Source organism: Sus scrofa, chromosome 14 (genome assembly GCF_054392235.1).
Source record: "Sus scrofa isolate SSC_HxYL_T2T_F1_AM1 chromosome 14, Sscrofa_HxYL_maternal_Yorkshire_Landrace_v2.0, whole genome shotgun sequence".
Classification (NCBI taxonomy): Eukaryota; Metazoa; Chordata; class Mammalia; order Artiodactyla; family Suidae; genus Sus; species Sus scrofa.
This window is the reverse complement of record NC_139396.1, coordinates 136038883-136063241: the sequence shown is the minus strand read 5'-3', so window position 1 is coordinate 136063241 and position 24359 is coordinate 136038883. Positions and strand designations below refer to the sequence as shown.

The following is a 24359-nucleotide window of genomic DNA, read 5'->3' as shown; positions in this document are numbered from 1 at the left end:
GTTAACCACTGAGCCATGACAGAAACTCCTTTTTTCTTTTTTTGCTTTTTAGGGCTGCACGCATGGCATGTGGAAGTTCCTAGGCTCTGCCGGCCTACACCACAGCCACAGCAACACCAGATCTGAGCCCCATCTGCAACCTACACCACAGCTCATGGCAATGCCAGCTCCTTAACCCACTGAGCAAGGCCAGGGATTGAACCCGCAACCTCATAGTTCCTAGTCAGATTTGTTTCTGCTGTGCCACAACAGGAACTCCGTAATTTACTTTCTGTGTTTTTTTTTTCTTTTTTTTTTTTTTTTTTTTTTTTGTCTTTTTCAGGGCTGCACCCTTGGCATATGGTGGGTCCCAGGCTAGGAGTCTAATCGGAGCTGTAGCTGCCAAGCCTATGCCAGAGCTACAGCAATGCCAGATCTGAGCCACATCTGTGACCTACACCACAGCTCATGGAAATGCCAGATCCTTAACCCACTGAGCGAGGCCAGGGATCGAACCCACAACCTCATGGTTCCTAGTCGGATTCATTTCCACTGCACCACGATGGGAACTCCTGTGATTTACTTTCTAATTGTGATTTTTCTCTTTCCTATAGATTCTTCTTTTCTATTTAGAGAGGACCTTTCAATATTTTCTTTGGGATAGTTTTAGAATGGCTGTATTCTTTTAGTTTTACTTGTCTGAGAATTCTTTATCTCTCCTTCTATTATGAATTAATGATAATCTTGCTCCTTTTCTGTCCCAGCCGATCTTCCCACGGGTGGAAGTGCTTCCCAGTGTGCAGGAAGCTCTCCTCTCTTTCAGCTCCCTCTCAGGGGCAGAGGTCTCATGCCACTTCCTTTTTTTCCCACCCTTCCCTCCTACCCAGTTACATGAAGATCTTTCTTGTCCTTTTAGGTGTTCGAGGTCTGCTACTGGTCAGTAGGTGTTCTGTGAGAATTGTTCTGTGAGAACTTCTTGTTTTTCTATTTTATGTGTAATAGTGTACATCTGTTAATCCCAAACTCCTAATTTATACTCCTCTCCTTTTTCCAGTTTTCTGGTAAACTCTTAGCTCAGTGTGATTGTGTGATATTTTCAGGTGCTCAACTTTTTATTTCTCATGAGAAGCTATAGAAAACATATGTCGGAGTTCCCATGGTGGTGCAGTGGTTAACGAATCCGACTGGGAACCATGAGGTTGCGGGTTCGATCCCTGCCCTTGCTCAGTGGGTTAACGATCCGGTGTTGCCGTGAGCTGTGGTGTAGGTTGCAGACGTGGCTCGGACCCCGCGTTGCTGTGGCTCTGGCGTAGGCCAGCAGCTACAGCTCCGATTGGACCCCTAGCCTGGGAACCTCCATATGCCGTGGGAGCGGCCCAAGAAATAGCAAAAAGACAAAAAACAAAACAAAACAAAACAAAAAAACCAAGAAAACATATGTAGTTTTGGAGGGTTTCCATACCCCCACTACCACCACTACTACTTTTGAAACGAGGAAGGGTCATGGGAAGGACCATGGGGTTTAGAATGAGACAAACCTGGTTTTGAATCTCAGGGCCCTAACTTCCCAGGGAAGTTTTGGCCTCTGTGAGCCTGTCGCCTCATCTGTAAGAGGAGTAAATACCTCTACAAGGTGGGACAGATCCACGTTCCAACAGTGTCACGTCTCCATGTTCAGGTCTTATGTCTCTAGCTTTCCTCTGGACTTTTGAAATCAGCCATCCCAGAGTTCCTATAGGAGACATCGTTAGAACCAGCATTCCCTTCCAGATTATGCCATTACTTTCCTACAAGATCTTGTCACTTCCTTGTCACTCTTTATTGTCAGGATTAAGCCCTGAATATTCCTCTTTTTCTTTGCCTTCTCAGAGACAACACTCTCAACAACACAGTTCATGAATGTGTCAGCTGGTATTTCTGTAACAGAATGAAACTTCCAACAAATGTTTTTCTCTGCTTGCAAGTGATTCAGTTTGCACTCATTCCAGCTTCTTTCCTAATATTTGCAGACTCAGAGGACAGACTTTTCATATTCAGAGGATGGCAGATTTCTATAAGCAGCCAATGGTTGTTTCCACCATAGGGAAATATGGAAGCTTCTAAAGGCAGAGCTGTGGGGTTCAGGTGGGAGAACAGCGACGTTCTAGCTAAAGCCAAGGACCATAGTGTCCACCTGACTGCAGAGCCAGGCTTTTTTGCACTCAGAAAAGTGAAAATGCAGAGTGGAGTCTTAATCCCAATTTTCCAAGGGGCAAGTTGGAAAAGGCTTCTAGTTGGTGTTGAAAGCAGGCAAGGTCTGGACTACTTGCAGGAGAAGGAAGAGGAGAAAGTTGTGTAGAGCTGCAGGGCTCATATCAGGCTGTTTCCATTTCCAGCTCGCTCTTTTTTACACCCAAGGGAGGCACTTGCAGAGGCCAGACCCAGCAACATGCACGTGGTTGCGCTGAACGAAAGGAAGCTCAAGGTGCTGAATGATCACAGAGCCAGCTGGGTCCACTGAAGAGGGTGAGTGTCCCTAATGCTCCATGAGGGAGGCCAGCTGGTAGAACAACAGGTAACACTCTCTGCCCTCCACTCCCCGCCAAAGTGCAGCAGGATCACCGTGGAGGAAGAAGCTAAGACGGTGGGGATGGTTCACTTGGGAAAGCTGAAATAGCACTCTGCATCCCAGCCATGGTACTCAGCCCCGCAGGGGCCATACTGCCTGCCCCGGGCACACTCCCACTTGTCTCGTCCTGACTCAGAGGGAAAGAAGGGGAGGGGTTCTCCAAACGTGTTTCAGTGACTGGGATGAATGGAGGCTGTGGGATGGGGAGAAATTGCCCCTCCTCAGCTCGGGGCCAGAATGAATGCCCTGTGCTCAGAAACACATGATCACCGCTGTGGGCAGGATAGCCCCCCACCCCCTAAGCCCCATGGGCTCCTTTGTGTTCCTGGACTACGAGGCGTATCTGAAGGGTGACCTCTCAATAACTAGAGCTCAGCTCAGCTCTGGTTCACCCTCCCTTTGCCCCAGCCTAGGCTGTCCCAGCTGTCCCTGTTGGAGTAGTTAGGGAAGAGGACAACGGCTAAACCCCAAGCACATCCCTGGTGACAAGGCCTCACTGCTGTGGTGGTGGTGGTGGTGGGACGACGGCAGCAGTGATGGAATCCTGACTGCGTCCTGGCTTCTGGCTGGCTGCTGGCCGGGGGGCCATGTGGGCTTAGTAGGCTTAGTCTCATTTTTGTTCATGCAAGGCCCAATCCCTGGGTATGCCAATAACATGGTGCCCACAAGCTCAAGAAGGAAACCAGAGGCAATGATGTTGGTACTAAGACATTTATTACATCATAAAAAGTCCATTGTCCTGTTTTCCATATGTACATGCTCCTGTGGGCAGTCCCTCTGTCCAGCCCCAACTGCCACCCTCCATGGTGCCAATCGGCTCTCCAAACTGACCAACTAATTAATAAAACAGGAAGAACTAGAGGAGGTGGCCCAGGGCTGATGGGAGTAGAGTAGGATGGGAGAGGGAAACAAAGTGCAGAGTGGTTGGCTTGGCTCTTGATGCCTGACCACGGGCAGGAGGGGCATGAGGGCGGGCAACGCAGGGTTGGTATAGTGATGCCTTCCCAGAGCTGCCAGGCTGCAGGTGATACCTGAGTGTGCTCTCAGGTTGAACCCTCAGGAATGGAGAGCAGAGGAGGAAGGTCCCACAGACTGTGGGTCCCAGGAGGAGCTATAAAAATTCCTTTCAGGTCCCCATCCAAGTAGCAGTGACAACAGCTTGGGCTGGGACTGAAGTCTGTGGCCTCTGGGACAGTTGGATGGGGCCAGGGACAGCCTGTAGGAAATACTGGTCCTGATCTCTGAAGGGTCTGCCTTAGTTGACCTCAGAGGTAGGCATGGGGTCTGTGGGGCGGGGTGTGGCCAGGAGGGGCACTGGTGAGGTGGCCTCGATGAGAGCGGGGTTGAGGATGATGGGCAGAGTCATGGGGGGCACGCCCACCTGCAGTGGGGAGGCCAAGGGCTGCAAGATCAGTGGGGGCTGAGCCAGAGGTGGAGGCCCATCTGGGGTAGGACTCAGCCTGCTGGGGCTGGACACCACTGGTGACCCAGGAGAGCTGCTGTTGGCAGGTCGGGGGCCCTCCGGCTTCTCAAAGTCTAGAGGGAAAGCAAAGCGGCTGGAGTCAGACTCCCTCACATTCATGACTGGTTTATCAAACCTCTGTTCCTCTCCTTTCCTGCGAGCAAAGTGGCTCCTCTCAGGCTCCGTAGTTGGGAGTGTCCCCTCGACACCCATGCCACTTCCCAGCTACCTTATGTATGCCCTCTACCTCCTTTGCGATACCTCTAGTCAGGTTCATTTTTGGTCTGGTCTTTTCTAGAATCCCCGAGGGCAACTTACGCATGTTCATTCCAGCCTTGGCTGAAGCCTAAGAATCTCAGGCAGCTAGTTCATCATGGCTGACTCGGCCCTGCCATTTCCCACAAGAAGAGCAGGTGAACAGGATCCTCTGGCTCACAGCCCGTGCTCAGCAGCAATCCCACGCTACCCTCTTAGGCTTCCAGCTCCCTGTCTGATGCCCAGCAGGCTCGCTCAGAGGGACTCACCACAGGTCCCCAGTTCAGAAGGCATCTCTGGGGGAGGTGGATGGCCAGGTGTCCTGGTGTCCCCAGCAGCAGGAGTCAGGTGGGCTGAGGCCAGAGGTTTGGGGGCATGAGGCTCCATGGGCACGGGGTCTGGGGAGGGTAGAGAAGCCAGACGACAGCTCTCAGTGCTTCGTTTCAAGTAGAGCCCGGCTACCCATCGGACTTCCCACCCCAGCAGGGCACAGAGAGCTAGTTATTAGCTCCGGACTCTGATGAGGTTGGGCAGAGCCCCCTACCCGGGATGACAGTCTGCTTGAAGAGCTCATCTCGCAGGTGGGGCAGGAAACAGTCGATGCGCTCCCAGGTGATCTCCCAGAGTGCTGAGGGGCTGCCTCCTCGGGCGTCTGCACTGTGGAAAATCTCCGCCGTGTCCATCACCAGGAGCATGTTCTTCAGAGACTCTGGGATGGCCTCTGACTGCAGATGGCAGTGGGGCCACAAGAACAGGAAAGAGGACATGGGGACTACGGTAAGAAGGAGGCAGCCGCCAAGGAGAAAGAGCAAGTCTTCTCAGCAGGTGGAAGAGGAAGCAGGAAGTGGGAGTTGGGCTGAGGTAGAGCATACCAGTAAGTCACTGGAGCCTGCGTGCATGTACTTGTCCATGAAGTCCAGGATGGTCAGCCAGAGGGCCGCGAAGGTGGAGAGTGACAGCAGTGGAGACAGGTGCTGCAGGAAGACCTATGGCCCGCCAGCCCCTTTCAGCCGAGGGCACGGTAGGAGCCTTCTGCACCTCTCTCCAAGGCTGGGAGGCAAGCCTGCCCTATCGTTTGTGGGAATCTTAGAGACTTCTCTGAATTCCCAAATCTTCCCAGACCCCTGAGTCTCCATAACTGGGGGTCCTCAGCACCAACATGACAAATCTAGGTCCTACCAGAAGCCTTGGCTTCCCTGCTTGCAAAGAGGCAGGTGTGGAGAGAGTGGCTGGGTGAAGGGTGGTGAGCAGTACCTTCGAGAGCAGTGTGGAAGCCCTCATCCGGGTCTCCTCCATCCCGCCCACATCTGCAGGGCTGATGTTCTCCAAGAGCTTGGTCAATAGAGGAAACAGCACCTGGTGGGTAAGGAGCCAACATCTCACTAGCAGAGGCAGGTGGCAGCCTTGTCCAATTTACCCTGCGCTGGGATGGATGGTATAGGCAGGCTGAGGAGTGACATTAGGGGCTCTTCAGGCTGCCTGGCTCTCTTGTCTTTAGGATTTGCACTTTACCTCAAGACCAGAGGGGAGTCCTACCTTGTTAAAACAGGACTCCCATTCCAGGGCATCTAATTTTTGCAGATCATGTACCAGCAGTGCTCGTTGCAGATAGGTCAGTGCCTGCATCCGTACCTGGCGCCGGGCGTCACAGCACAGGCAGGCAATACCTGAGAATGAGAACAGACTCAGGATCCTTCAGGCACCTTGATCCTGGTGCTTCCCAAGCTCCAGCTCCACCTCTGCCCCTGCCCTGCCTGCTCCCTTGAGCTTTACCCTGCAGTAAAGGGCACCAGCAGTGGGCCCAGAGGGTGCGGGAGTCCGCTTCAATCTTCCGGCCTCCTGTCTCCAGGTGGCGCTGCTCCTCCGCCCAGGAGCTGTAGATAGAGGCCGCCCTTGTGTGCAGGGTGTGCATCAGGTCTAGCAGCTGGGGTCACAGGAGGGGCAGGACGTGAGTGGGGTTTGGTCTGGTGGACCCCCCTCCCTACCAGCCCACCTCCACTGTCCCTGACTGAGTCCTCAAGGGAGCCCCTAGTACTGAGAGACCATCATCCACCCCTCTCGCCACTGCCTTCTCCTCAACTTTATGAGCTGGTTGTCCGAGTCCTGATCAGTGTTTCCCAAAGATGAGTATTAATCCTGGTAGAGGGGTGCGTGGACTAAGTATGTGATAACACGATTACACAGTGAGAAAAGTACTTTCCTCTCACTTCTCTTTCACACTTTCTGAGGACAGGTAAAGTCCCATCTTGTTAACCTCATTTTAAGAACAGCAGACCTCAGGCTCAGAGCCTTTGATGGGCAATAGCATCTGGCCAGACTTAATAACTTTTGTTTTCATCATTTTCCTAAGGTTATTCTATTTAAGGCAATCATTCTCCATTTATTTAGTGGTATACAGTCCGCCCATAAAACACATTTTATATGTGACAACAGGACGATTCTGGAAGGATAAACAAGAAATTGGTGGCAGTGGTTGCCTCTGGTAAGGGGAACTTAGGAGCTGGGGACAGGAATGGAATGGGACTTTTATCTGTTTACCCTTTTTTACCTTTTGAACTTTGTACCATGTGCATTTGAATTACTTATTTAAAAAAATAGGAGTTCCCATTGTGGTGCAGCGGAAACAAATCTGACTGATAAGTATCCATGAGGATGCGGGTTCAATCCCTGGCCTTGCTCAGTGGGTTAAGGATCCGGCGTTGCCGTGAGCTGTGGTGCAGGTTGAAGACACAACTGGGATCCTGAGTTGCTGTGTCTGTGGCTGTAGGCTGGTAGCTGTAGGTCCGATTCGAGCCCTAGCCTGGGAACCTCCATATGCCACGGGTGTGGCCCTAAAAAGCAAAAAATATTTTTAAAAATAAATAAAAATTAAGCAAAGACTTACAGATGGTCTTGGATAGGGAAACACTGTGGAGGTGCTGGGTCGAGGACCTGGGCTGGAAAACAGGCCCTTCCTCTCAGCCCTGGCTGTCCCTGGCCCCACCCAAACGTCCAATGTCAGGTGAGAGCAGAGGAAGTGAAGGGTGCCATACTTACGTCCTGACTGACCTGTAAAGACACCGTGTGGTAGCTGGCAGGCACGCCTTCATCCTCATCGTCGTCACTATGTCCGCCCCGAGTGGTATGTTGACTGGAGGTCCGAGGCCGCCGAAGCATGGAGCCTTCCTTGGATTTCTTCTTGAAGCGGTTCCCTTTGCTGTCGTATTTGTGACTCTTGCCACGTTTCTCCTGGGACTTGCACCCTGAGCAGGACCCGACCCAGGTCACATTTCCATGGGCACAGATGGCCTACTTTTTCCTCCCTTTCCCCCATAATTCTCACAGCACTCCCCAACTGCCCCTTCATCAGGTGACCCACCTCCATTCAGACTGGCTTCCACAAAGATGCGGAGAGTCTTGACACAGAGCTCAAAGTTGTCAGGTGTGATGTGGGCAGCGTCACGCACGATGAACGACAGTGACTCCACACACTTGAGCAGGGACTTAGTATCGTGTGGCCCAAGGTCCAGCCCCACTGTTAGGCTGTACTGATTGACCAGGGGTGAAGGGCCTGGCCGGCTGGGCCCAGGCCCTGGCTTGGAGTTGTCGATGTCATCCTTCCCCACCTGTAAAGTACAGAGGAGCTGAGAGCCCAGGCTTGATCCTGGGCTTTCCCTAGATGCCCTCTCAGAGGACCAGGAATCTCTCCCACAGGCGAGGGAGGGAAGACTCACCCTTTGCCCACATGCTCACTCACCACTAACCAACCACTGTTGACCACATCAGCATCAGTGGCAGATCGATGAATCTTGCCAGGCCTGCCGTGGTCCGTGTAGACCTCTGAGTCAGAAGTGTACCCTCGGTCCAGGCTCACATCATTTGGATGGTAGGATGGGAGTTCACTGTCTGACTGGGCCCCTGAGCCAGCAGGGAGAGGGGCAGAGTCAGGGTAGGGATGGAGACCTTGGGATGAGGGATAGTGTCAGCTCTCAGAAGAAAGGTGCTGGGGCCTGGCCTCTTTTCTCTTGGTCTGGCTTGGTTTCAGCCCTGTCACCCAAGGGCTGAAGGATGGTTTGGAGGGCTCCTCTCTTGACCAAATGGGGCAGCGGGCTAATTTGGGTTCCTGATGGCATCTAGTAGCAGCTGGCAGGGAGGGAGGTGGCAGTGAGGACATAGTTTCTAAGAAAACAGTCCTCAGGACAGTAGGAGGCCTGACTTACAGCCTTCTCCACTGCCTATTGTGCCTTCATGTTGCTTAGTCTGTGGGCACTGGGGAGAGGCCAGTGGGCACAGGAAGGTCTGGAAGCAGATGGCAGAAGCCAGGGGTGTTTAATCTGTTGAAAGTAATAACCTGCATTTTGTTCCCCTGTCTCAACACTGGGGCCATAACTGTTCCTCTGCCATTGTGGGTCTCTGTGGGGAAGGGCTTACCAGCATCAGGTGCATCGGCCCTGGCTGTGGCCTGCAGGGCAGCTGGAGGCTTTACACCTGAGCCAATGCACTCCAGCAGCGTGAAGAGGGTGGCCCAGTCATCACCTGAGTGGATGTTGGCAGCGTTGGTCTTAAGGAGTTCGTGAAGCCCATAGGCTACCTGGTGACTGACTCGAGACAGCACGCTGGGCTTCATTAGCAGCAAAATGCGCAGGGAAAGCAGTACCTGGGGCAGGAGCAGGAAGTGGAGAGTGTGCACACAGTGTCTGGTCTAGCCTCCTTTCCCACCAGTCACTTCAGGCCAGTGAAGACAATCTGGTGAAGACCCAACTTAGGGTACTTTGTGAACAGATGGCCAGGGGTTAGGGACAGGAGCAGGAAAGAGGCAGGTGTGGTTATAAAAGGGCAACACAAAGGATCCTGTGGTGTTGCAACTGTTCAGCATCTTGGCTAGTGGTGGACACACAAACCTATACAGGTGATTAAATTGTATAGAACTTAATACCCATATGAGTACAAGAAAAACTGGGGAAATCCGAATAAGATCAGTGAATTGCATCAGTGTCAATACCCTGGTTATGATATTATACTACAATTTTGCATAAAGTTATTGGTCTTTTTTCCGTTTTTCAGAAATTAAACTTTTTAAACTGAGATGATTCTAGATTCACATGCAATCTATTTTATCATAAAGTATTGGATATCTCAAGTAATTTACTGAATACTGTACTGAAAGTGGCAAACAGAATGGTTGTCTGGGTGCACGAATGTTTGTTTACCCTCATGATGGTGTGGCTGACTGAGAGCTGTGGCTTCTTGTCACTGCCCAGCATCACAAGAGAGTACTGTACCACATATCACTAGTCCTGGAAAAAATCAACATTCAGATTTCTAAAATGGTTTCTACTGAATGTGTATCACTTCTGTACCACTGTAAAGTCAAAAAGTCTAAGTCGAGGAGTTCCTGGGTGGCCTAGTGGATTAAGGATCTGGTGCTGTCAACTGCAGCAGCTCAGGTCACTGCTGTGGCACAGCTTGGATGCCTGGCGTGGGACTTCTGCATGCCCAGGCATAGACAAAAAAAACCAAAAGAAACAAAAACAAAAACCTAAGTCCAATCATCATGAGTTAGGGGGTTGTCTGTACACTATACCTATTTTACCCCAGTGGTAACATTATGCAAAACCACAGTATAATATCATAACCAGAACAATGACATTGATGTAGTTCATTAATCTCAGATTTCCCCAGTTTTACTTGTACTTATATGTGTATTAAGTTCTATACAGGTTTCTTTGCTTTTTAGGGCCGCAGCCGCAGCATATGGAGGTTCCCAGGCTAAGGGTGGCATCGAGCTATAGCTGCCGGCCGATACCACAGCCATAGCAATGCAGGATCCGAGCTGAATCTGTGACCTACACCACAGCTTACAGCACTGCTGGATACTTAACCCACTGAGTGGGGCCAAGGATCAAACCCGCAACCTCGTGGTTCCTAGTGGGATTTGTTTCTGCTGCTCCATAATGGGAACTCCCAGTTCTACACAGTTTAATCACCTGTGCAGGTTTGTGTGTCCGCCACTAGCCAAGATGCTGAACAGTTGCAACACCATAGGATTTCTTGTGTTGCCCTTTTATAGCCACAACTGCCTCTTTCCTGCCCGTGTCCCTAACTCCTGGCCATCTGTCCAGAACTTCTAAATCTTGAGTTAATTTTTCTATAAGGTATGAGGCCTATCAAAGTTCATTTGTTTTTCCCACCTATGGATTTCAATTGCCCCCAGCAGTTGAAAAGGCTATCCTTCTTCCACTGAATTATTTTTGCATCTTTGTCAAAAAATTAGCTAGGCATCTTTGTGTGGGTATATTTCTGGGTTCTCCACATTGATCCATGTTCTATCCATCCAAAAATACTGTGGTGTTGATTACTGCAGCTAAACACTAAGCCTTACTATCAGATGGAGTGATTCTTCCTACCTTATTTCTCAAAATATTTGGCTATCCTAGGGCCTGTGCTATTCTACCTATCTAAATTTTAGAATAAACTTGTTTATGTCTACCAAAAAACCTTGCTGGGATTTTCATAGGAGTTACAGTAAACATATAGATCATTTTAGGGAGAAATGTTGAGTCTTTACTATATTGAGTCTTTCAATCCATGCACATGGTATGCTTCTTCATTTATATGGGTCTTCTTTGGTATCTTTCAAGCATTTTGTAATTTTCAGCATACAGGTCCTATACATGTTTTCGGTATATATGGAAATATTTGATTTCATCTGGAGAACTTGTAAATGGTTTCATTTTTCCCTATGTTCACTGTTAGTATAAAGAAATGTGATTAACTTCTGTATATTGACCTTATATCCTGTGATCTTGCTAAACTCACTATTTCTCTGCTGGTTGTCTTTTATAAATTGGACCAAGAGATCTCAGGAGGGTCCTAAGCATGAGAGCCAGGAAGCCAGGTATAGGGCTGGGACTGCCACAAGGCAGCAGCCCTCCAGCCCTAGTAAGCAGAGATGCTGAGTACTAGCTTCATGCCCGAGGCCATTCAGGACTCACTCCCAATGCCATCTGTCAGTCAGCCCTGTGGTGGGTCACTGGCCTCATGCTATGTGGCACTAAATGTACTCTTTGCCTCAGGCCATATCCATGACTGATACTGTAGCTTTAGACCCCTGGATACCTTCCTGCCGTCCCAGCTGCACTCTGCTCACCTGGCCACTGATTTCTTCTCTCCGGAGTAGCCGAATGGCTAGGCGCAGCAGCCCCACCACTGCCCGCTCCACCAGGAAGCAGAAGTCCTGTGCTTGGACACACAGGTGGTATAGGTGGTCTCGAACAGTCTGCCACACACAGCCCACACGGTCCCTGAGGAACGTAAGGGATGAGGATAGTCTTAGCTGTAGAGGCTAGAGGGCAATAAGCCTCCTTTTCTGATTGAGGATATGCATTTCAGGGCTCAGTGGTATTGTACTGTAAGCAGGCAGGTATAATGAGCAAGCTGCTCCTCCACTGCCTATAGCTTCATGTGCTTATTGTCCTTAGAGCTCACTCTAAGATTACTCCAGGCTTCCGTCCCTTTGGCACAAACCCAGTATGAGGGCTGCTTAAAGACTGCCTTCTACCTGTTCTCCAGCACAATCCTCAGCAGCATTTCCAGGCAGAAAGCAGCATCCTCCTCATCATATGTCTCTTCATCTGGCGTCACTGAGACCAGAGCCTAGAGGAGAGTAACAGCAGGAAAGTAGGCATGGAGGAGGGGCCAGCTACTGGCCCAGCCCTGACAGGAACTGAGGCATATACCACTATCCCCGTCTTCCCTCCCAGACCCAGCCAGCTCCTTCATCTCTTTCCTCTTCACTCTGTACCTTCATGAGCTCCTGCAGTGACTCCAGCTGGAGGAATTTGCTTTCTGTGATCATTTTTTCTGGGTCACATTGCTGGAGGGGGCACGAGAGAGGGGTTATTGATAAGGACTAGAAGGAAGAGAATGTTCCCAAGAGCCAGGGAGAGAGGGCAAAAGGGGTCAGCTCTGGTCACGAATTCTGTATAATTCTATTCTTCAGTCCACAGGACAGTGTCTACCTGGTAGAGAAGGGTCTAGGCTTGTTCACCAGGGTCGGCAGGGGCAGTTACCTTGATACAGTCCAAAGCCATTCTCTTGGCCTCTTGGTTCTCAGTGGATGGGCCCCTCACGCTAGACTGCTCAGTACCACTCAGTGTCAGCCAGCTCACAAAGCTCAGTACTGTCGATTCTCCTCTGTAGAAATAGAGTACAATATCTGGTGAGCTCCAGAGTTCGAATCTTCCCTCCCTGAGGTCTCTGGCCTTTGATTTGCCCTCACCGGTTTGATGGTGTCTCCTCCCGCTGTAGAGAGATCTTGCCATTGGGATCCACAAAATCTTCTACCTGGATGATCGGGCCAAGAATAATTTCTTTCTACATGCCCTTTGCATTTCCTCTTCCTTTATGCAAAGTTTTCTGGCTGTCTTCCTGTTGCTCTCTGCCTTAACACTACTGACTGGGCCCCTTCTAATTGGTGATTGGCAATGACTTCTATCAGCCTTCCTTTACATCATCGAAGATCTGTGGCCTTGTATTTGAGGTGTTCTTGGTAAGTTTCAGCATGCAGCAGGCCCAGTGCTATTCTCAACTAGTTCTATACAGGCAGTACCTAATCTTGACACTCTTGCCTTGTTATTATTGATTAGTCTCCTATCAAGAATTACCTCCACCATAGCCTTGGGCAGTAGTTGCGCTCGGAAGAGCTGTAGCATGGCCTCCATGATATTCTTCCAGCCCTCCCGCAGGATGTCACCATGACGATGGGCCAAATGGAATACTGTCTTGGCTGCAATGTGAGCTTTAGGGTTGCTTCCAAACACACTGGGCAGATTCTCAATAGACTAGAAAAGAAGATGAGTAGAGGCTTAGGGCCTGGCAAATGTCTTGAAAGGAGATTCTCTTAGGCCTCTTGAGTCCCTGAGGGTTTTTCTGCGAGTTCTGCCATAATACTGGTGGGAAGGGCTAACCTGGTAAAGGCCTTCTCCACTATGGCATCTCTTCTCTCACCCCATTATATGAGGTGATACTACTCTCATCCTAGGGTGTGTCAGACAGAAATGGCCTAAGCTCTACTTTGGTCCATGGGGGGAGTGAGAGAACATGCTGAGGGAAACCAGCTCCACAGGAAAGGGTAGATCTATAGCTAAAAAAGAGGTCTTCTTTGGAACTCCAGGTACATAGTTCCTGTTCTTTGCTCACCTCACTGCTGAGAGCTGTGAATTTGCATAGAGAGATGATGAGATTGTCAAACACATCGCTGAGGCCATAGTGGGCGGAGATCATGGCACACTTCCTGTAACATCACATACCAGAAACAGTCACTGAAAGGCCAGGTAGCCCTTTCAAGTCCCCGAGGAGGCTTGCTTGGGATTCTTCCCAATCAGTCCTAGGAAGAAACCTTTTATTTATTTATTTATTTTTGCTTTTTAGGGCCACACCCATGGCATATGGAGGTTCCCAGTCTAGGGGTCAAATTGGAGCTGTAGGTGCCGGCCTACACCACAGCCACAGCAACACAGGATCCAAGCCATGTCTGAAACCTACACCACAACTCATGGCAATGCTGGATCCCTGATCCACTGAGGAAGGCCAGGGATCAAGCCTGAGTCCTCATGGATGCTAGTCAGATTTGTTTCTGCTGCGCCACAACATGAACTCCAGGAAGAAACCTTTTACTCTTGAGTCTGTTTAAGACAGCTTTCCCCAAGCTTCAGCCTCCCTCCGACAACTCAGGAGGAACCCCATTCTAAGCAAAATAAGAGTAGAAGTCAGAGAGGCACAGAGGCGACCAAGTTAACTCAGAGAGGCGGGAAGAGATCACAACCAAAGTCAAACCCTGACTACCTGAAGCCTGAGATGGCTTTCTGGATGATTGTCTCCTCAAGGCTTTTGTCAAAGACATAAGAAAGAGCAGCAATAGTGGGGCCCCAGGTCATGGTGAAGAGGTCAAGATCATAGCTGCCAGCAGGTACACGTAGGAATATGCCTTCTGGGGTGGCACCTCGATGAAGCAGCACATTCCATACATAATTCTCCCGAACCAAGCCTGTCTGCTCCTCAGGCATCACAATTTCCTCATTCCTGTCAGGAGATAACGGAAGGAGTAGGTGCACTGCTCTGAACCTGACTGGTTACAAACTAGGACAGGGGGCTTTGCTCATTACTGGTACTTTTCATCAATGAGAGGTCATCACAACTGCAGCTCAGCAGTCTGCTTCCTCCATCCCCAACCAGGGAGAATGAAAGGAAGAATCCCATAATCTCCAGGCCCTGTCTCTAAGTGGGCCTTTGGTTCTCTAGGAAGATCTCATTTTCTTTCTGGGTATGAAAGGATGAACAATTTTACCTTTTCTGACTGACATTAGAAACCTCACCCTCCAGCACCCATTTTGGGTTCTCTACTTGCTCAGAATGCATCTTTTGAGCCAGACAGAAAAACCTAGCTGCTCTAGGTTTGGAAAATGGGGCCATGACACTCCACTTAGCAGGGGTAGTTTGAATCCTGGCTCAGGGTACAAGAGCTCCAGTACTGTTCAGGCTTCTTTAAGGAACAAATGAGTTGAGGAAGAGGGGACTGCCCAGCTAAACTGTGAGGCTAAATCCAGGGCATATGAGCCACTGCAGTCTGATGTGACTCCAAAATCTGGAAAAGGAAGCAGTGTGCTACTCCTTAACAGAGATGCTACACTGCTCTCCATGCATACTCACTTGATGGCATGGTACATGTCCTCCAGGATGTCTTGCTCAAAGTCCTTGCCTCCATTCACACCTTTTAGGTTTTTGCGAAACTCCTAGAGATAGGGCAATAAGCTTTCCCCGCTATGTGTGGATTTCCTTGGTCTGGGGTAAACAGTACTTAGAAAACTGTAAGAATCCACCTCCTCACCCCATTTCCTCTTCTGGACTTGCCAGCCCTCCTTCACTCCCTTGGACAGAGCCTGTCCACTGTGCCCACTGGAAATCCCACATCCTTCCTGCTACATCCAAAGCTGTGATCTCCTGTCTCAGCTGGGATCCAAGCTTACCTCTAGGGTCATGGGCGCATTCTGTTTGCGAACGTTGTGGTTGTGCTGGTCAGTATTAAGCATGATGACAGCATAGGCCAGGGCAAAGCAGGCATCGCTATTGGCAAATGGGGAGCCATTACAATTCTGAAAAAGCAAAGACCCCGCCTGTGTCAATGCCCTTCTCTGGCTAATCAAACCCTCACCACCAACCCACTGGTCAGTGTTGGTACAGAGGGAAGGTATCAGCCAGAAAGAGGCCCAGCTCTTGCCAACTCCTTAATGGAAGGTGGCCCCTCTATGGCGAAGCTCACTGACGTTGCTCTGACCCTTCTTAGGAGACAGCAGCAGTCTTTCAGTTGGAGTCATAGAAACTTTTAGTCACATTAATTTGGTATGCTGGGCTTGCTCCTGCCACTCAACTCACCCTCCAATGTTCTGTGAATGCCTCTAACAACCTCTGGATGACTGGTGCTTCTCCAGGCAAGCGGAAGGCTTCCAGGTAGAGACGGAGAGCTTCGTCCAGCCGCAGACCCTGAAAGCTGAAGGTGCTATGGGGAAGGAAAGACAGATGAAGGGCTTAAGATGTTTAAGTAGCAAATGTTGGGTGCTCTATTAGCCACAGTCCTTCTAAGCCTCTCCTGTTCGAATAGAGGAGGCTGAGGGCTCTGGCAAAGGGGAGGTATCTCCTGATCATCTCCAACACAGAACCAGAATTTGACAACCCCCAACCTTAGTACTTTGCACATCAGTATGCTCCTGCCTAGAAACCTCACCCCTGGAACTCAGAACCTACTCTTTGCTGAGGAACTCTGCTCTACCCCTTTGCAAGCTCTCTTTGTAGAATGGAATGGCTCCCAAAGCGATCTTGCTGGAGACTTTCGGATCCAACAGATATAAATCCGGGGAAGAGGAAGAGTGTATGACCTGGTCACCAGCAGGAACTGACTGATACTGCTTTGAAGGAGTCTGTCCCCGTAGATAGATCATCAGCTATGTCCCATATTTCTTACAATTTCCTTACCTCACAAAGCTCTCCAACAGGTCAATGTTTTTTCTGTCACTCACAAACTCTCCAATCATTTTCTTGTCCAGCCGAGGGTTCTCTCGCAGCCACTGGGCTACCTCTGCGTTGTCCATCGGGATGGTGAGGAGGCCTTTCTCCTGAAGAAACTGGATCCCCTTCTTTGGTTTCTGGTTGAACTGCTCTGTGCCAGTGATCAGCAGCTGGAGGAGAAATATAGGAGGTGTCAAAAGCTGCTCTGCTCTAAACCAGATAAGGCCAGGCCTCCATCACGGTCCACAGCTGGTCACCTAACAGGCCTCTAGGACATGGTTCTAAGTCACTCCAGAACTAAGGCTGAATCATACTGGCCTCCAGCGTTCTGTGAGCTCCATGTTTAACTAGAATTGGCTGAGGAGCTCCCTTTTACTCCTTTTCTGAGTACTAAAGATGCTTAGCACTCTCCTCCAACCTGAGAATCAGGAAAAAAAGTAGAAAAGAGACTAGAGAACATTTTCTTCTCTCTCCAGTTTTACAGCCATCCCTGGTATCTGTTTACATCCTAGCTTGGATTCCCCTTCTTTGGTTTCCTAAGTTTTATTTATTTATTTATTTAATTTTATGGCCACACCTGCAGCATATGAAAGTTCCTGGGCCAGAGACTGAATCCAAGCCATAGTTTTTTTTTTTTTTTTTTTTTTTGTCTTTTTGCCATTTCTTGGGCCGCTCCCGCAGCATATGGAGGTTCCCAGGCTAGGGGTCGAATTGGAGCTGTAGCCACCGGCCTACGCCAGAGCCACAGCACCGAAGGATCCGAGCGGCGTCTGCGACCTACACCACAGCTCACGGCAACGCCGGATCGTTAACCCACTGAGCAAGGGCAGGGATCGAACCTGCAACTTCATGGTTCCTAGTCAGATTTGTTAACCACTGCGCCACGATGGGAACTCCTAAGCCATACCTTTGACCTACACCGTAGCTGCAGCAATGCCGGATCCTTTATCCCACTGCACTGGGCTGGGAATCAAACCTGTACTTCTGTAGACAACTTGAGCTGCTACAGTCAGATTCTTAACCGACTGTGCCATGGTGGGGACTTCCGGTTTCCTAGTTCTTAAGGGCCTGGGGTTTGAAGGACAAGGTGAACTAACTGTGACTGATGATAACTCAACTTTATGACTGTCTAGTCACAGCCTTGAAATCAAGGGCACACATAAACCAAAGTCATTTAGGCTAGCCTTAAGAGGAAAAAAGGGTTAAAAAGAGTTTTCTTTGGGTAAAGAAAACCAAAAAACACAGTTATTTGAATTTTATTAAAGCACCAGAATAAATGTTAATTCCCTTTTATTGCCAAACATTGCCCCAGAGCTCAGGGTGATCCACAGGATACCAGCTCCCAGGGCTCTTGTCATCACAAGTAACACCTGGCTCTCAGCTAGGGCAGCATTTGCCCTGGGGCACACAATAGGAGATGCCTGATTACATGGTTTAGGAGTAAGGAAAGGGCTTCAAAGGAAGCTTTCAGTGAGGTGTGAGAATCTTCCTCATTCTCAGAGATGGAAACCCTACAAAGAACACCCAGTCAGAGGTGGTAGAAGCTGAGCTCTGGGGATATCTTTTTTTTTTTTTTTTTTTTTTGTCTTTTTCTAGGGCCGCACCTGTGGCATATGGAGGTTCCCAGGCTAGGGGTCCAATCGGAGCTGTAGCCGCCGGCCTACACCACAGCCACAGCAATGCAGGATCCGAGCTGCGTCTGCAAACTACACCACAGCTCACGGCAACACCGGATCCCCAACCCACTGAGCAAGGCCAGGGATTGAACCCGAAACCTCATGGTTCCTAGTCAGATTCATTAACCACTGAGGTATGACAGGAATTCTCTCTGGGGATATCTATATATACCTTCTTTTTGTTCTTAATTTCAATCAATTCCCGTGGATCTGGCAGGAGACAGGAAAATCGAGGTGGCTTCCGGGTAAACTTTTTGTCAGCTAGGAATGGGAAGAAGAGAGGGAAAAACCAGTTAAGACCTCTTTTACCAGGATAATGACTTTTGGAAAGCTGCTGATATACTCTCTAGTGAAAAGAAGGATGCCTCGGAAAATTTCTTGTCTCCATCAGTCTTCTGCTTCCCTAGATAAGTCCTATCTTCTAGGGCTCCAAATGTTTCCTTTCCTCTCCCTGGGTCTGAGGGCATGGTGAGCAGCCAAGGTTCACTCGAGTACTGCCCTAAGGAGTTTCTGCTCTCTTCCCCTCTGTTCTCCACCAAGCCCTCCAGTTGAGGGGGCTTAGGGTCATGGACACCCAGTACCCACCTCCAGAGTCACCAGCTTCCTCCAGATCACTGCATCCTGATTTCCCAAGTTCTGCTGGCAGCCGCCCTCCACCTGGCAGATGCAGACCTGTGATGTCTGGGGCCATGCCTATAGCCTTCCCATCGCTGGCTGCTCTCTCCGCTGGTATGAGAGAAGAAGGTAAGTGAAGCTTTATGCTGTAGGAAGCCACGCAGAGCTGCAGGAGAATCAGGCCTCAGGCCAAGGAGACCTGCATGTTCCCACATAGGTGACCAGCCCTGAACAGGACAAACCCAAGCCCAAATGAGTAGGCAGTGTCCTAGGTCAGCCAAGCACTAGATTCTATAATAAACAGATTGCCTAATCACTTTCCCTGATATTCTGCAAGCTCTACCTCAAGGAAAAGTTAGAGAAGATTAGAGTGGAGAGGCAGACACTGGGGGTAGGCAAAGGTAGGGCCTGGAGACAGGGTAGGGACAGAAGTCTTATATCCTTTACTCTGTATTCTTTTCTCCCCATAAGGAAATAAAAATTCTGTTTTGTTTTGTTTTTTAAGCTACAGTGTGGAAGAAGAGAAAGGGAGAAATCCATGAGTCCTGCTAATATGCCAGCCTAGCCTATGATTCATATCACCAAACCTTGGAAACACAGAATTAGGAATACTTCAGAGGAACTGACATAGGGTAGGGGAAAGGATTCAATGAGTAGAGAAGGGATAAACATAGAACTCTGAGATCCTCAGTAACGAAATGCCTCTCACTATTGTTGGCTTCTCGAGTGCCATCTACTGCCTCGAAGCCAGGTCTGGCTGCCTCTTTCTTCTCCTGCTGGGTAAGGTTGTTGAGGACTTTGGCCTGGCAGTGGGCCTCAGTGCTGTCAATCACTGTCAACAGGGCATCAAGAGATAGCAGATGTGTTGTATAGAGCTGACCAGACACAGGGAAGGCATTCTGGAAAGTAAACAGATCAGTAGACTTGAGGTTAGAATACTTTTCCAAAAATCCTAAAACTGCCCATAATTTCTACATTGCCTTGAGAAGATGCCCTTCTTCTTCTCGTTCCCCAGCTCTCAAAGTGTTCCACTCCCTATATGCAGCATTCTCACGACCACCAGAGAGATTTCCTTGATAGCGCCTTTTTCTAGAGGCCAGAAATAATGCTCAGCACCTTGGACAGCAGCTTGGTGAGCTCTTCAAAGAGGTTGGAACAGTAGTAGTCACAATCATAGTTGATGTAGAGCTCAGTGACAAAGCTGGGGATGTGCCAGAGCTGCACGATGGCCTCCAGTGCCATCTCTTTCATCTCATAAGGCATCTTGGGGTTCTCCACAGTGATGATCTCCATGAGCTTTTTGATGTACATCTGACAATAATCCAGTAATGGCCATTGGATGGGGTAAAAGGGTTCGAGATAAGAAGAGACAAATTGGACAGGAAAAACATTAAACAGGAAGCAGAGCCTAGCCAGGAGGCATACATTAAGAGACACTTAAAGGTATTCTATCCCTTAAATACACCCCCCTCTTTGACCTTCATGCTGGGGAAGGCCTGGCTCTCTACCTCGTATCTGATCCCAAACAAGTTGCCTATTGCCCTTTTTGTGCTCTCTCTGTGATTTGGTCCTAGTCAGAGTTTCTTTTTGCAATTTAGTGGTGAAGGTAGCCTGACTTGCCTGCCAGTGTTGCAAAAGAACTGTAGGCAGAAGAGTTGTAACCACTCATGGTGAGGTTACCTGCCAGTTCTCTTATTTGGGTTCTTCTCCCATTTTATAGCCAGCCAGGTTTCTCCAGGCTTCTTTTAATTTCTCCACTAGAGGCTAGCCAGTGACCCAAACTGTGGTGGCTAAAAGCATTCTCTAGAAGCCACTAAATCCTATCCCTGCTGCATGACAAAGCTAATCCTAATGAAGGTACCATTACATAGTCCTACTTTTTTCCCCTTCTTTTTCCAAGTTCAATAAACTCACCTCCAACTGGAACTTGAGGTGCTCTCTCATGCTCTCAAACAGTAGGAAGCATACTCGTAGGGAAGCAGCATAAAGGTTCAGTCGCTCTACGCTGAGTAGCTGGAGATCACAGTAGGATGGACCATTAAGTTTCTAAACCTGACTATGGCTCAACCAAGAGAAAGCCAGGAGAGCAAACTCTGGGAAGTTGCCACTAAGGTCTTGTGCTCTGAGGGAACTCTCTATCTAGCCATTCCTATGTTTCCCTTTGGCTGCCAGAGTCTCCAGAGAACTACAAGAGTTTTCTTGCCTATGACTACTGGTCATTAGGGGAGATAGGTTCTCTCCTGGGTCTTATACTCTTCACATGAAAATCAGCCAAACCTCCCTGGGCTCCCCTGGCCCTTGAGAGAAAAAAAGCCAGGGGCTTGGAGCCCCTCTAGAAATCCAGTCTTACCTGGAATAAGTGGCGGCACATCTCATCCTTGATGAGGCCCAAGAGGGTTTGGCACTGGGCTACAGGGGCTGACTCAAGAGCCACTGTCAGCAAATGCAGTCCCATGTGGATCATAACCTCTGAATTGTGGCGGTCATGTGGGTTGGTAAGGGAGATGAGGAAGCGGAAGAGCTCACGGATGCAGGGAAGACCATAGGGGACCAAAGCTGTGCCTGGGAAAGGCCAGGAGGGAAGTAGAACTGCTAAGAAACGACTAGATTGATCATGTGGCCTAGCCCGCCCTGCATTATACAGGCAACTTCAGATAAATGCTTCTGAATCCCACCCCACACCCCTGGGAGGTAGGGAGACCAATTTCACTTTTTTTCTCCTCTCTCTTAGGGCCATACCCCTAGCATATGGAAGCTCCCAGGCTAGGGGGTGAATTGGAACTGCAGCTGCCAGCCACAGCGACAGCAACAAGGGATCTGAGCCTCGTTTGCGACCTACACCACAGCTCACAGCAATGCCCCCTCCTTAACCCTCCAAGCGAGGCCAGGGATCAAACCTGTGTCCTCATGGATACTAGTTGGGTTCGTTACTGCTGAGCCACAAGGGGAACTCCTAATTTCACTTATTAAAAGGGAATCAGAATGGATGATTCCCATCTTTCTGTTAAAAGTCCCAAGCTTTCTATTCTTTCTTCTCACTTCCTATTGTCTACCAAATTCCCACTCTGTATAAGTCAGGGAAGGGCTCCATCCAGCAGTCCTGATTGCATTTCCTGACTAGAAAATTGTCTAGGACTTGGCCCATCACACACCTTGGTTCTAAGATGGTCTACACTCAGGCAGGGTGCGGGAGGGTGAGCAGGCAGAGCCTGCCTGAGTACGCACCTTCTTTCTGAGAGGACTGTGTAAAGCGCACGCCCCGGGGATTGACGTAATCCATGTCATGGACAGAGGCGGAGTCAGAGTGGTCAGTAGGGGATGTGCACTCTTCTAACACTTCAGGGATGGATTCCACAGAAGCTGATTGGGTCTTTTCCACATGGGTTCCCTCCTGTATGACCAGTAGTGGGGGTGGAGGGGATATAGGAAAAGGGATGAGGCAAGAGCAACTTGGAACTTACTTCCCTGAATTATCTGTCCTCTAGATGTAGGGCCAGATCAGTGGGCTATGAAACAATACTAGATGGCTCGGGGCACTAGTATGATGAAGGAGTCAGAAAACATTACCCGAGCATCACTGACCACAGATAACTAGAACCCCCCAGAGGCAACAGAGGCCCTCAGGAGCATGGGAGTAATTTCCAGAAAAAGCCATGGCCAGCGTGCTGACTTTTTTTTCTTTTTAGGGCTGCACCCATGGCATGTGGAGGTTCCCAGGCTAGGGGTAGAACCAGAGCTGTAGCTGCCAGCCTACACCACAGACACAGTAATGCAGGACCCAAGCCACATCTGTGGCCTACACCACAGATCACAGCAATGCCAGATCCTTAACCCACTGAGCAAGGCCAGGGATCGAACCCGCAACCTCATGGTACTTAGCCGGATTCATTAACCACTAAGCCACAACGGGAACTCCCCACATGCTGACTTTTGCCAAGCACTGCCTGTATACAAAGCTTGAAAATCCCATGAGCTACCTCTCACAGCAAGTTGTGCTGTGGTTTTTTTAGGCAGCACAGTTTATTCTAGGAGACAGGGAAGAACCTTCCCACTGCAACCTTCTTTTGAGCCAAGGCTTGAATAAGGGATCCAAAGGATTGAGCCAATTTCCACAGTAGAAGACTTCACAGGAACCTTGAAAAATTAAAGCTGTACCTGGGGGTCAGGTTGCTCAGGAACCCCCAGCTCACTGCTGCCAGGCTCTGCAACTGTGCTGTACCCTGGAGAGCCAGGTTGCTCCAGGTCAGTGAGGTCCTCTTTGGAGGTGGTCTGGGAAGAGAACTCCAGGCCACTGTCTGTAGAGGGGCTGACCACAGCTGAGGCAGCTTCTGAACTTGCAGAGGAGATGGGAGTGGGTACATCAATGAAGGGCATGCCACCTGCCAAGCAAAGTAAGTGAGGTTTGAAGAAGAGAGACTCTGTGGGAAACACATACCTTCCAAGGCACTGGGTATTTTTTTCCCCCCAGACTGCATATTAATTTCTGCATATGCTGGTCTCTAAAGTAGTCACAGTCCCACTGGAAAGAGGATAACAGATCTGATCTAGAGTTTTCCTTTTTTGGACTCATCAGAAAGGTCAAAGGCCCTCAACTGGTTGGTCTTCAATGTCAAAACTCCTGAGAAAGGAAGGGGCTTTTCTTCCATCTATTCTAATCAGAGGATGCTCAGGGTACTCACCCGTGAGGTTAGAGGATAAGGTGGTTCCATTGGGGGTGGGCAGCTCTGAACCTGGTGTGACTTTGGTCATATGGCGTGGGGGCCGGGGGGACCTCTTCTGTTTCTTCCACTTGGATGAATCACTCATGCCTCCTGCTCTCATTTTCAGCTGGAAATATCACACCTCATTAGCACTGGCATTCAAATTAAGACTGTATCCCTAGAAATCTCCCTTCTTTTCATCCTACTAGTCCCTAGGAAATAGCCTATATCCTACATCTGTGCCAAAGGAAGAATCTAGACCATCAGAGCACATTCCTACTCCTCTAACTGGCCTTCTGGAACTGCCACTTTAAAGGTCAGCCTGGCAGCCTCCAAGTGGAAGGTGACATTGTTTTTAGGCTGTTATTAATATGGCCAGCCTCACACATCACTCTGCTTCTCTGAATCCTGGGTGGCAATCCTAAGTCCTGTAGATGGGGTGCCTGGTCCTCTTGTAGAAAGGGTAAAGGCAGGGGGTCCTTTGCCTGAAGCTTCAGATCTATGGGCCCAGGACCTCAGGGATTTCCTCCTTAACTACCTGCACAGTAGCCTCCTACTCCTAGTTCTTATCCAACTATGAGAATCTGTTCCTTCCCAGCCAGACTCTTGGCTTTCCTATTTTTTCATGAAGTAGGCCTAGATCCTAAGCATATCTCTTACTCTGGAATGTCTACATCGAATTGGTCAAGGGTTCATTCTAAGGAAGGAGTGGCATCCTATCTGATTTGTGGAGTTAAGGATGGAAGGTCATGTCATGCTCTCTGCTGCTCCCAATTTCGGTATATCAGTGAGGCCTCCTGTCCTTCTCACTATTGGTCTTTCCGGAAGCAACTTTATGTTTTCAGATGGTAAGGCTATACTGATTTCTGAGACTCTTGCTCTATTCATTTCCCTCTCTCTTGCTATAGTTTTTATCCCTCTTATAGCTTCCTTTTAATCACAAAGGAAAATCTCTATCACCTGCTAACTACTTTAGGGTATAAGTTTTCATGCATTTTCTCTACCCTAAGTTCCTAACTACT

At 49.3% G+C, this 24359-nt stretch overlaps 2 protein-coding genes across 12 annotated transcripts in view; one reads left to right on the top strand and one right to left on the bottom strand.

The window, feature by feature from the left end:
- PCGF6 (polycomb group ring finger 6) overlaps positions 1-24359 on the top strand; it is a 1082924-nt gene that overhangs the window by 904979 nt on the left and 153586 nt on the right. The gene's annotated exons all lie outside the window — the stretch shown is intronic.
- Positions 3283-24359, bottom strand: part of GBF1 (golgi brefeldin A resistant guanine nucleotide exchange factor 1) — a 133546-nt gene continuing 112469 nt past the window's right edge. For 3 of the 11 annotated variants that reach the window (XM_003483549.5, XM_084995266.1, XM_084995264.1), the window contains 32 exons: positions 23317-23464; positions 22793-23016; positions 21863-22028; positions 20988-21199; positions 20552-20650; positions 19754-19948; positions 19347-19536; positions 18608-18748; positions 18195-18283; positions 16314-16516; positions 15717-15840; positions 15311-15436; positions 14994-15076; positions 14130-14366; positions 13485-13578; positions 12950-13126; positions 12565-12629; positions 12356-12479; positions 12088-12159; positions 11845-11939; positions 11434-11587; positions 8715-8940; positions 8041-8201; positions 7663-7909; positions 7341-7546; positions 6078-6228; positions 5841-5971; positions 5559-5660; positions 5177-5290; positions 4849-5029; positions 4574-4702; positions 3283-4123 (listed from right to left, as the gene is read on the bottom strand). In XM_003483549.5, coding sequence (XP_003483597.3) covers positions 3843-4123; positions 4574-4702; positions 4849-5029; positions 5177-5290; positions 5559-5660; positions 5841-5971; positions 6078-6228; positions 7341-7546; positions 7663-7909; positions 8041-8201; positions 8715-8940; positions 11434-11587; positions 11845-11939; positions 12088-12159; positions 12356-12479; positions 12565-12629; positions 12950-13126; positions 13485-13578; positions 14130-14366; positions 14994-15076; positions 15311-15436; positions 15717-15840; positions 16314-16516; positions 18195-18283; positions 18608-18748; positions 19347-19536; positions 19754-19948; positions 20552-20650; positions 20988-21199; positions 21863-22028; positions 22793-23016; positions 23317-23464 — 4947 coding nt within the window. In that variant the 3' untranslated portion in view covers positions 3283-3842. Of the gene's footprint in view, positions 4124-4573; positions 4703-4848; positions 5030-5176; positions 5291-5558; positions 5661-5840; positions 5972-6077; positions 6229-7340; positions 7547-7662; positions 7910-8040; positions 8247-8714; positions 8941-11433; positions 11588-11844; positions 11940-12087; positions 12160-12355; positions 12480-12564; positions 12630-12949; positions 13127-13484; positions 13672-14129; positions 14367-14993; positions 15077-15310; positions 15437-15716; positions 15841-16313; positions 16517-18194; positions 18284-18607; positions 18749-19346; positions 19537-19753; positions 19949-20551; positions 20651-20987; positions 21200-21862; positions 22029-22792; positions 23017-23316; positions 23465-24359 lie in introns of all 11 variants that reach the window. The other 8 variants (XM_084995263.1, XM_084995265.1, XR_014826823.1 and 5 more) reach the window with 7 other exon arrangements.